General features: G+C 46.5%; 2 protein-coding genes across 9 annotated transcripts in view; one reads left to right on the top strand and one right to left on the bottom strand.

Moving 5' to 3' along the window:
* Positions 1-12,755, bottom strand: part of LOC115189393 (uncharacterized) — a 415,115-nt gene that overhangs the window by 10,900 nt on the left and 391,460 nt on the right. For 5 of the 8 annotated variants that reach the window (XM_029747964.1, XM_029747968.1, XM_029747966.1 and 2 more), the window contains 3 exons: positions 11,574-12,026; positions 2,278-2,709; positions 85-504 (listed from right to left, as the gene is read on the bottom strand). In XM_029747964.1, coding sequence (XP_029603824.1) covers positions 85-504; positions 2,278-2,709; positions 11,574-12,026 — 1,305 coding nt within the window. Of the gene's footprint in view, positions 1-84; positions 505-2,277; positions 2,710-11,120; positions 11,291-11,573; positions 12,027-12,755 lie in introns of all 8 variants that reach the window. The other 3 variants (XM_029747965.1, XM_029747967.1, XM_029747970.1) reach the window with 3 other exon arrangements.
* The window catches only part of LOC115189397 (uncharacterized), a 337,609-nt gene that overhangs the window by 179,728 nt on the left and 145,126 nt on the right, over positions 1-12,755 (top strand). The gene's annotated exons all lie outside the window — the stretch shown is intronic.

Here is a 12,755-nt window from a genome sequence, read left to right as displayed (position 1 = left end):
CTGCAGGAAGCTACAAACTTCCTCTCTAAAGGGAAACACAGGTACAGACAACTACAATCTCTGAACTGTACTGATCCAACTCACCTCAGCTGTGAGATATAGGGCAGACACTGAAGGAAACTCCTCACTTCACTCTCTTCATCTGACCAGCCCATCAGCTGTACTGGTTTCTTCTCTGGTTGGAGTTTCAGCACTTCTAGGACGAGGGAGGCCTTTCTCTTTGAGAGGTCTATGGACCAGACTGCAGGACTGGCTGACTGGTAAACTGGCTGTAATGCTGGAAGGACACTCCTGCCTGTTTGAGTCTCATAGTCCTTCACATGTGAGTACAGATACAGCAGGAAATCCCATTTCTGATTGTGATATACTTCAGACAGTGACAACACTTTATCTACAGTTGTTTGTATGGTTCCTCTCTCATGGAGAGCTGCTTGAAGACACAGATTCAGTAGGAATGTCTTCTCTCTCTTTCTCCTCTCTACATTATCCTTCAGTGGAGGAAATCTGAACAAACAGTTTAAAACACAGATGATATACAGATGAGTGATGAGGACTGATATGAGTAACAGGGTGGGGGAACTGAAAACTAATAGCACCATATGACTCCATCTATTAAAACAATACAACTATGAATTGGAATTTTGGTCAATTTCAATTCCTACTGAATTATAGTTTCTACAGCATCTTCATAAACTCAGCAAAAAAAGAAACGTCCCTCTTTCAGGACCCTGTCTTTCAAAGATAATTCGTAAAAATCCAAATGACTTCACAGATCTTCATTGTAAAGGGTTTAAACACCGTTTCCCATGCTTGTTCAATGAACCATAAACAAATAATGAAAATGCACCTGTGTAACGGTCGTTAAGACTAACAGCTTAGGCAATTAAGGTCACAGTTATGAAAACTTAGGACACTAAAGAGGCCTTTCTACTCACTCTGAAAAACACCAAAAGAAAGATGCCCAGGGTCCCTGCTCATTTGCGTGAACGTGCCTTAGGCATGCTGCAAGGAGGCATGAGGACTGCAGATGTGGCCAGGGCAATAAATTGCAATGTCCGTACTGTGAGAAGCCTAAGACAGCGCTACAGGGAGACAGGACGGACAGCTGATCGTCCTCGCAGTGGCAGACCACGTGTAACAAGACCTGCACAGGATCGGTACATCCGAACATCACACCTGCGGGACAGGTACAGGATGGCAAAAGCAACTGCCCGAGTTAATCCAGGCACGCACAATCCCTCCATCAGTGCTCAGACTGTCTGCAATAGGCTGAGAGAGGCTGGACTGAGGGCTTGTAGGCCTGTTGTAAGGCAGGTCCTCACCAGACATCACCGGCAACAATGTTGCCTAGGGGCACAAACCCACCGTCACTGGACCAGACAGGACTGGCATAAAGTGCTCTTCACTGACGAGTCGCAGTTTTGTCTCACCAGGGGTGATGGTCGGATTCGCATTTATCGTCGAAGGAATGGGCGTTACACCAAGGCCTGTACTCTGGAGCGGCATTGATTTGGAGCTGGAGGGTCCGTCATGGTCTGGGGCGGTGTGTCACAGCATCATCGGACTGAGCTTGTTGTCATTGCAGGCAATCTCAACGCTGTGCGTTACAGGGAAGACATCCTCCTCCCCCATGTGGTATACTTCCTGCAGACTCAAGCTGACATGACCCTCCAGCATGACAATGCCACCAACCATACTGCTCGTTCTGTGCGTGATTTCTTTCAAGACAGGAATGTCAGTGTTCTGCCATGGCCAGCTAAGAGCCCGGATCTCAATCCCATTGAGCACGTCTGGGACCTGTTGGATCGGAGGGTGAGGGCTAGGGCCATTCCCCCCAGAAATGTCCGGGAACTTGCAGGCGCCTTGGTAGAAGAGTGGGGTAACATCTCACAGCAAGAACTGGCAAATCTGGTGCAGTCCATGAGGAGGAGATGCACTGCAGTACTTAATGCAGCTGGTGGCCACAGCAGATACTGACTGTTACTTTTGATTTTGACCACCCCATCCTTTGTTCAGGGACATATTATTACATTTCTGTTTGTCACGTCTGTGGAACTTGTTCAGTTTATGTCTCAGTTGTTGAATCTTGTTATGTTTATACAAATATTTACACATGTTAAGTTTGCTGAAAATAAACGCAGTTGACAATGAGAGGAAGTTTCTTTTTTTTGCTGAGTTTATGTGTGTGTATTAAAAAGATAAAAACAGTATTTATGTTTTTACACTATCTACACCAGTTCAATGACATATGGACTCTTGTTGGATAAACTCACTCACCTCAGCTGTGAGATGTAGGACAGACACTGAAGGAAACTCCTCACTTCACGCTCTTCATCTGACCAGCCCTTCAGCTCTACTGGTTTCTTCTCTGGTTGGAGCTTCAGCACTTCTAGGAGGTGGGAGGTCTTTCTCTCTGAGAGCCCTATGGACCAGACTGCAGGAGCTGACTGATAAACTGGCTGTAATGCTGGAAGGAAACTCCTGCCTGTTTGAGTCTCATAGTCCTTCACATGTGAGTACAGATCTAGCAGGAAATCACTCTGTTTAGAAATGTATCCATTGGGAAAAGGAAAGGTGCTGTAAGTACACACTGATGATACCAGCTTCAGTGTCTTCTCTCCTGTCTGCTCCTCCCACTCTGCTGCTTGAGACAGGAGATCCACCAGGAACTTGATCTGCTTTGAGGGATCAGACCACCATGGAGGGAAACTGCAACAAGAACAGTAACAGCTGATTCAAACATGGATGAACACATGAAACCAGTCATAGTTCAATATACAGTCGTGGCCAAACGTTTTGAGAATGACACAAATACTAATTTTCACAAAGTCTGCTGCTTCAGTTTTTTTAGATATTTTTGTCAGATGTTACTATGGAATACTGAAGAAAAATTACAAGCATTTCATAAGTGTCAAAGGCTTTTATTGACAATTACATGAAGTTGATGCAAAGAGTCAATATTTGCAGTGTTGACCCTTCTTTTTCAAGACCTCTGCAATCCGCCCTGACATGCTGTCAATTAACTTCTGGGCCACATCCTGACCGATGGCAGCCCATTCTTGCATAATCAATGCTTGGAGTTTGTCAGAATTTGTGGGTTTTTGTTTGTCCACCTGCCACTTGAGGATTGACCACAAGGTCCCAATGGGATTAAGGTCTGGGGACTTTCCTGGCCATGGACCCAAAATATCAATGTTTTGTACCCCCAGCCACTTAGTTATCACTTTTTCCTTACGGCAAGGTGCACCATCATGCTGGAAAAGGCATTGTTCATCACCAAACTGTTCCTGGATGGTTGGGAGAAGTTGTTCTCGGAGGATGTGTTGGTACCATTTTTTATTCATGGATGTGTTCTTAGGCAAAATTGTGAGTGAGCCCACTCCCTTGGCTGAGAAGCAACCACACACATGAATGGTCTCAAGATGCTTTACTGTTGGCATGACACAGGACTGATGGTAGCGCTCACCTTGACTTCTCCGGACAAGCTTTTTTCAGGATGCCCCAAACAATCAGAAAGGGGATTCACCAGATAAAATTACTTTACCCCAGTCCTCAGCAGTACACTCCCTGTACCTTTTCCAGAATATCAGTCTGTCCCTGATGTTTTTCCTGGAGAGAAGTGGCTTCTCTGCTGCCCTTCTTGACACCAGGCCATCCTCCAAAAGTCTTTGCCTCACTGTACGTGCATTGCACTCACACTTGCCTGCTGCCATTCCTGAGCAAGCTCTCTACTGGTGGTGCCCCGATCCCGCAGCTGAATCAACTTTAGGAGATGGTCTGGCGCTTGCTGGACTTTTTTGGGCGCCCTGAATACTTCTTCACAACAATTGAACCGCTCTCCTTGATGTTCTTGATGATCCGATAAATGGTTGATTTAGATGCAATCTTACTGGCAGCAGTATCCTTGCCTGTGAAGCCCTTTTTGTGCAAAGCAATGATGACGGCACATGTTTCCTTGCAGGTAACCATGGTTGACAGAGGAAAAACAATGATTCCAAGCACCACCCTCCTTTTGAAGTTTCTAGTCTGTTATTCAAACTCAATCAGCATTACAGAGTGATCTCCAGCCTTGTCCTCGTCAAAACTCACACCTGTGTTACCGAGAGAATCACTGACATGATGTCAGCTGGTCCTTTTGTGGCAGGGCTGAAATGCAGTGGAAATGTTTTGGGGGGATTCAGTTCATTTGCATGGCAAAGAGGGACTTTGTAATTAATTGCAATTCATCTGATCACTCTTCATAACATTCTGGACTATATGCAAATTGCCATCATACAAACTGAGGCAGCAGACTTTGTGAAAACTAATATTTGTGTCATTCTCAAAACTTTTGGCCACGACTGTATATGAAGTAGTTAATGTTGAATAATAGAAGGGAACATTTAACATTTGCGAGTGTGTTTCAAAGTAGGTTAGAGAAATATTGACGGTTAGGATGGAATATGTCTGTGTGGTTTTGTTGGAAACAAGTTGATCTATTGCTCTGAAGAATAGACTAGACTGAGCTCCGAGAAGGGAAGTAAGCCAGGCCCTGCGAAACCACAGAGGTTTCCTGTTTTGAGCTAGACTTGTCAGTTGCAGACATGAAAATAGAGCAACCCGGTTAAACAGAAGGAGCTATCAAAGTAGAACATTGTGACAGAGTTAGAGAAGAGGAGGGGCATTTATAAAGTGTATATTATAACCAAATGTGAGGTATAAAATGCTATGTGCATTGTATGGTTTTCAGAGAGCTCTTTGAATAAAGGACTGATCTATTGCAGACTGGGTCTTTGAATAACTCTTTACTAACCAGAGCATTAGAACCTCTGGGAATTACTTAAAGCTGAAGTGATAGTTGAGTTCAACCATTGAGATAGCAAAATTCGTACGCTACCTGCCCCAACGCATAGTGCCAACTGTAAAGTTTGGTGGAGGAGGAATAATGGTCTGGGGCTGTTTTTCATGGTAGGTCTAGGACTCTTAGTTCCAGTGAAGGGAAATCTTAACGCTACAGCATACAATGACATTCTATATGATTCTGTGCTTTCAATTTTGTGACAACAGTTTGGGGAAGGCCCTTTCCTGTTTCAGCATGACAATGCCCCTTTGGAAAAAGTGAGGCCCATACAGAAATGGTTTGTTGAGATTGGTGTGGAAGAACTTGACTGGCTTAAACAGAACCCTAAACCTCAACCCCATTGAGCATCTTTGGGATGAATTGGAACGCCGACTGTGAGCCGGGCCTAATCGCCCAACACCAGTACCTGACCTCACTAACGCTCTTGTGGCTGAAAGGAAGCAAGTCCCCTCAGCAATGTTCCAACACCTAGTGGAAAGCCTTCCCAGAAGAGTGGAGGCTGTTATAGCAGCAAAGGGGGGACTCCATTCTAATGCTCATGATTTTGGAATAAGATGTTCCAAAATGTAGTGCATATGAGTATAGCCTTAAAAACATTCACAATATCTGGGGCACATTTACTAACGCAACATTTGTTATTTCAGGAAATGTGAATTTAAAAGTTACCAGATTTACCAACACTTGAAGCTCTATATATCAAATATTTCTACAAGACAATAACCACTAGCATCACATAATCACTAACCACCACACATGTTCAGACTCACCTCAGCTGTGAGATGTAGGACAGACACTGAAGGAAACTCCTCACTTCACTCTCTTCATCTGAACAGCCCTTCAGCTCTACTGGTTTCTTCTCTGGTTGGAGTTTCAGCACTTCTAGGAAGAGGGAGGCCTTTCTCGCTGAGAGGTCTATGTACCAGACTGCAGGAGCCGACTGGTAAACTGGCTGTAATGCTAGAAGGACGTTCCTGTCTGTTTGAGTCTGATATTCCTTCATATGTGAGAACAGATCCAGCAGGAAATCACATTGATCTTCCTTATTCTCATCATGCCAGTCACAGAAGGGGAAAGCGCTGTAAGTACACACTGATGACACCAGCATCAGTGTCTTCTCTCCTGTCTGCTCCTCCCTCTCTGCTGCTTGAGACAGGAGATCCACCAGGAACTTGATCTGCTTTGAGGGAACAGGCCACCATGGATAGAAACTGCAACAAGGACAGTAACAGCTGATTCAGACATGGATGAACACATGAAACCAGTCATAGATAAAGATATATGAAGTAGTTGTATATTTACATAATGTGCTTTTGTTTTATATAAATTCATAACTTTAAAAACATTCACAATATCTGGGCAACATATGTTATTTTAGGAAATCTGAGTTTAAATGTTACCAGGTTTCTACAAGACAATAATTACTAGCACCACATAATCACTAACCACCACACATGTTCAGACTCACCTCAGCTGTGAGATGTTGGGCAGACACTGAAGGAAACTCCTCACTTCACTCTCTTCACCTGACCAGCCACACACCTCTACTGGTTCCTTCTCTGGTTTGAGTTTCAGCACTTCTAGGAGGAGGGAGGCCTTTCTCTCTGAGAGGTCTATGGACCAGACTGCAGGACTGGCTGACAGGTAAACTGGCTGTAATGCTGGAAGGACACTCCTGCCTGTTTGAGTCTCATAGTCCTTCACATACGAGTACAGATCCAGCAGGAAATCACATTTCTGATTGTGATATATTTCAGACAGTGGCACTTTCTCTACAGTTGTTTGTATGGTTCCTCTCTCATGAAGAGCTGCTTGAAGACACAGATTCAGTAGGAATGTCTTCTCTCTCTTTCTCCTCTCTTCAAGGGATCTTCTCTGATCATATGGTGGAGAAAAACTGTAAGAACAGTTTAACAACAAATACATGAATATGTGAGAGATATGATACGCATTTCTGATGGTCACATTTGTAACGCCCTGGCCATAGAGAGGGGTTTTTTGTTCCTTATTTTGGTTAGGCCAGGGTGTTACATTGGGTGGGCGTTCTATGTTCCTTTTTCTATGTTTTTGTATTTCTTTGTTTTGGGCCATGTGTGGCTCCCAATCAGGCACAGCTGAAGCTCGTTGTTGCTGATTGGGAGTCACACATAAGGAGCATGTTTTTCCTTTGGGTTTTGTGGGTAATTGTTTCTGTTAGTGTGTTTCAGCTGACAGGACTGTTTTGGCTGTCAGTTTTCTTGTTTTGTGTATAGTGTTCATGTTGTTTGTATTAAATATGATGAACACTAACTCCGCTGCACCTTGGTCCATTCTCTTCATCGACAGTTGTTACAGAATTACCCACCAAACAAGGACCAAGCAGCGGAGGAAGGAGCAGCGCCAGGTTGAGCAAGAGTCCTGGACCAGGGAGAGAAAAGACTGGACATGGGAGGACATCCTGGAAGGCAAGGGATCCTACACTTGGGAGGAGATCCTGGTCGGAAGGGATCGCCTCCCATGGGAGCAGGTAGAGGCACTCAGAAGAGTGGAGGCAGCAGGAAGGAAGGACCAACGGCAACGGTATGACGGAACACGGCTGGGAAGGAAGCCCGAGAGGCAGCCCCAAAACATTTTTTTGGGGGGGCACACGGGGAGTGTGGCAGAGTCAGGTTGGAGACCTGAGCAAGCTCCCCGTGCTTACAGGAGGCAGCGCAGTACTGGTCAGACACCGTGTTATGCGGTAAAGCGCACGGTGTCCCCAGTACGCGTGGAGAGCCAGGTGCGCTACATCCCAGCTCCTAACATCTGCCGGGGGAGGTTGGCCATCGAGCCAGGACGGGTTGTGCAGGCCGTGCGCTCTAGACCTCCACGTACCAGGTCTCCAGTGGGTCTCCCCATCCTGGTTAAGCTTGTGCCTCCTCCTCGGACAAGGCCTCCAGTGGGTCTCCCCATCCTGGTCTGTCCTGTGCCTGCTCCACGGACCAGGCCTCCAGTGGGTCTCCCCATCCTGGTTAAAGCTGTGCCTCCTCCTCGGACCAGGCCTCCAGTGGGTCTCCCCATCCTGGTCTGTCCTGTGCCTGCTCCCAGGACTAGGTGGGTCTCGCCAGTCCGGAGCCGCCAGAGCCGCCCGCCAGTCCGGAGCCGTCAGAGCCGCCCGCCAGTCAGGAGCCGCCAGAGCGGCCCGCCAGCCCGGAGCTGCCAGAGTGGGTGGCCCGTCTGCCCGGAGCTGCCAGAGTGGGTGGCCCGTCTGCCCGGAGCTGCCAGAGTGGGTGGCCCGTCTGCCCGGAGCTGCCAGAGTGGGTGGCCCGTCTGCCCGGAGCTGCCAGAGTGGGTGGCCCGTCTGCCCGGAGCTGCCAGAGTGGGTGGCCCGTCTGCCCGGAGCTGCCAGAGTGGGTGGCCCGTCTGCCCGGAGCTGCCAGAGTGGGTGGCCCGTCTGCCCGGAGCTGCCAGAGTGGGTGGCCCGTCTGCCCGGAGCTGCCAGAGGGGGTGGCCCGTCTGCCCGGAGCTGCCAGAGGGGGTGGCCCGTCTGCCCGGATCAGCCAGAGGGAGTGGCCCGTCTGCCCGGATCAGCCAGAGGGAGTGGCCCGTCTGCCCGGATCAGCCAGAGGGAGTGGCCCGTCTGCCCGGATCAGCCAGAGGGAGTGGCCCGTCTGCCCGGATCAGCCAGAGGGAGTGGCCCGTCTGCCCGGATCAGCCAGAGGGAGTGGCCCGTCTGCCCGGATCAGCCAGAGGGAGTGGCCCGTCTGCCCGGATCAGCCAGAGGGAGTGGCCCGTCTGCCCGGATCAGCCAGAGGGAGTGGCCCGTCTGCCCGGATCAGCCAGAGTGGCCCGTCTGCCCGGATCAGCCAGAGTGGCCCGTCTGCCCGGATCAGCCAGAGTGGCCCGTCTGCCCGGATCAGTCAGAGTGGCCCGCCTGTCCGGATCTGCCATCGCCGCCCGCCAGCCGGGCGAAGTCAGGGTCGCCCACCAGACCTTCGGCGCGGCCAGGTGCGCCACTTAAGAGGGCGAGCCCAAGGGTGGGGCAGAGGCCACGTCCCGCACCTGAGCCGCCGCCGTAAGAAGGCCCACCCGGACCCTCCCCTTCAGTGTCAGGTTTTGCGACCGGAGTCCGCACCTTGGGGGGGGGTACTGTAACGCCCTGGCCATAGAGAGGGGTTTTTTGTTCTTTATTTTGGTTAGGCCAGGGTGTTACATTGGGTGGGCGTTCTATATTCCTTTTTCTATGTTTTTGTATTTCTTTGTTTTGGGCCGTGTGTGGCTCCCAATCAGGCACAGCTGAAGCTCGTTGTTGCTGATTGGGAGTCACACATAAGGAGCATGTTTTTCCTTTGGGTTTTGTGGGTAATTGTTTCTGTTAGTGTGTTTCACCTGACAGGACTGTTTTGGCTGTCAGTTTTCTTGTTTTGTGTATAGTGTTCACGTTGTTTGTATTAAATATGATGAACACTAACTCCGCTGCACCTTGGTCCACTCTCTTCCTTCGACAGTTGTTACAACATTATGATGGGTAAAATACAATGACTATCTTTCTAACTCATCATCCACTTCAATTGTTCCTTAACTTCTTTGGGACATGGGGGCACTATTGAGTAGCTTGGATGAAAAAGGTGACCAGAGTAAACTGCCTGCTACTCTGGCCCAGAAGCTAAGATATGCATATTATTAGTAGATTTAGATAGAAAAAACTCTGAAGTCTCTATAACTGTTTGAATGATGTCTGTGAGTATAACAGAACTCATATGGCAGGCAAAAACCTGAGAAAGATCCAACCAGGAAGTTGGAAATCTGAGGCTTGTAGTTTGTCAACTTATTGCCTTTCCAAACAACAGTGTCTGTGGGGTCATTTTGCACTTCCTAAGGCTTCCACTAGATGTCAACAGTCTTTAGAACGTTGTTTCAGGCTTCTAGGGTGAATTTTGAGAGAATCACAGCCGGGTCAACCAGTGGACTAGCTGAGGTTATTGAGCAGGTTCATGCGCGGTTACACAGGGCGCGCCTTTCTTCGTTTTCCTCTGTAATGAATACGCTATTGTCCGGTTGGAGTATTATCAAAGATTTATGTTAAAAAGACATTAAGGATTGATTGCAAACATCGTTTGACATGTTTCAACGAACGGTGATGGAAGTTTTTGACTTTTCGTCTATGGTTTGCGCTCGGCATTGTGCCTTTTGGACTAGTGATCTGGACGCGCGAACAAAACTGAGGTTTTTGGACATAAATGATGGACTTTATCGAAGAAAATAACATTTCTTGTGGGAGTCCTGGGAGTGCATTCCGCCGAAGATCAGCAAAGGTAAGGAAAGATTTATAACACTATTTTAGAGTTTTGTTGATGCCATGACTTGGCGGGTAACTGTATAGCTTGCATTGATGGCTGAGCTCTGTACTCAGAATATTGAACAATGTGCTTTCTCCGTAAAGCTATTTTAAAATCTGACACAGTGGTTGCATAAAGGAGTAGTGTATTTATAATTCTTTGAATAACTGTTGTATATTTTCTAAACGTTTATGATGAGTATTTCTGTAAATTGATGTGCTCATTCACCAGAGGGTTTGGCAGGCAAAACATTTCTAAACATTACATGCCAATGTAAAATGGGCTTTTTGGATATAAATATGAACTTTATCGAGCAAAACATACATGTATTGTGAAACATGAAGTCCTATGAGTGCCATCTGATGAAGATCATCAAAGGTTAGTGATTAATTTTTGCTGTATTTCTGGTTTTTGTGACGCCTCTTGCTTGGAAAATGGCTGTGTGGTTTTTCTTGTTTAGGTGCAGTCCTAACATAATCTAATGGTATGCTTTCGCCGTAAAGCCTTTTTGAAATAGGACAATGTGGTTGGATTAACAAGAAGTGTATCTTTAAAATGGTGTAAAACAGTTGTATGTTTGAGAAATTTGAATTATGAGATTTTGATGTTTTGAATAGTTTCCAAACAGTAGATTTATGTTTAGTTTATTAAGTTACTGCAGGAAGCTACAAACTTCCTCTCCAAAGGGAAATACAGGGACAGACAACTACAATCCCTGAACTGTACTGATCCAACTCACCTCAGCTGTGAGATGTGGGGCAGACACTGAAGGAAACTCCTCACTTCACTCTCTTCATCTGACCAGCCCTTCAGCTCTACTGGTCTCTTCTCTGGTTGGAGTTTCAGCACTTCTAGGAAGAGGGAGGCCTTTCTCTTTGAGAGGTCTATGGACCAGACTGCAGGAGCTGACTGGTAAACTGGCTGTAATGCTGAAAGGACACTCCTGCCTGTTTGAGTCTCATAGTCCTTTACATGTGAGCTCAGATCCAGCAGGAAATCACATTTCTGATTGTGACATACTTTAGACAGTGACATCACTTTCTCTACAGTTGTTTGTATGGTTCCTCTCTCATGGAGAGCTGCTTGAAGACACAGATTCAGTAGGAATGTCTTCTCTCTCTTTCTCCTCTCTATATTGTCCATCAGTGGAAGAAATCTGAACAAACAGTTTAAAACACAGATGACATACAGGTGAGTGATGAGGACTGATATGAATAACAGGGTGGGGGAACTGAAAACTAATAGCACCTTATGACTCCATCTATTAAAACAATACAACTATGAATTAGAATGTCGTTCAACTTAAATTACTACTGAATTAGAGTTTCTACAGCATCTTCATATGTGCATTTATTAAAAAGATAAAGACAGTGTAAAACATAAATACTATCTACACCATTTCAATGATATATGGACTCTTGTTGGATAAACTCACTCACCTCAGCTGTGAGATGTAGGGCAGACACTTAAGGAAACCCCTCACTTCACTCTCTTCATCTGACCAGCCCTTCAGCTCTACTGGTTTCTTCTCTGGTTGGAGTTTCAGCACTTCTAGGAGGAGGGAGGCCTTTCTCTCTGAGAGGTCGATGGACCAGACTGCAGGAGCTGACTGGTAAACTGGCTGTAATGCTGGAAGGACACTCCTGCCTGTTTGAGTCTCATAGTCCTTCACATGTGAGTACAGATCCAGCAGGAAATGACACTGATTTTCCTTAATCACATCACCATCATCAACAACATCTTCACAGAAGGGGAAAGTGCTGTAAGTACACACTGATGATACCAGCTTCAGTGTCTTCTCTCCTGTCTGCTCCTCCCACTCTGCTGCCTGACACAGGAGATCCACCAGGAACTTGATCTGCTTTGAGGGATCAGGCCACCATGGATAGAAACTGCAACAAGGACAGTAATGTTAACTCGAAATGAGACACAACGACAAGGTTCCAGTTGAACAAAGTTTACTATACCGTATGAACACACTACAAGGCAGCCATTCCACTCTAGGCTAGGTCCATCAACAAACAGACTACCTGCGCAGGCGCACTCTTGACTGAGTGATAGCCCCGTAATAACAGAAATATAGGGATACTTCAAACATGAATTTAATAATCTCCCTTTTTTCTTTAAAGACAAATTAAACATCAACAACATAATTAAGTGCCCAAGTATTATTCAAGTTCCCCATTACAAATGGGTTGTGTGACAGTTTTTATTTGTATTACTCAAGCTGCCACTTTCCATTACTGAGAGCCTGTAGGAGCACAAGACCGGATGCTCCTTTTTGAGTCAGACAGTCAGCAAGTTGTTCCTTTGTGGTCGACCACAGAATCCGCTGGATTCTCTGTGCTTGAATAAGTTCCTTGATGCTGCTAATCTCAAGACGAAGTATTTTTTCTGTGACAGACTTGGTTGACTTCATAGCATCAACTAATGAGTAGTTGTCAGTGACACAAACTACAGGTAGAATGTGCCGTTTTGTCTCACCAGCGGTAAGCTCTGAGAACAGAGTTGCAAGAAAGATCGCATTGTCAATTCCATCCACAAGAGCAAGTGTTTCTCCAGCAGGCGTGCTTCGGACAACCCTTCTGATCCTTTTTGACTGCCAACAGATAGGTGAGAAT

This window comes from Salmo trutta, unplaced genomic scaffold (assembly GCF_901001165.1).
Source record: "Salmo trutta unplaced genomic scaffold, fSalTru1.1, whole genome shotgun sequence".
Classification (NCBI taxonomy): Eukaryota; Metazoa; Chordata; class Actinopteri; order Salmoniformes; family Salmonidae; genus Salmo; species Salmo trutta.
This window is presented reverse-complemented; position numbering and strand designations above follow the sequence as displayed.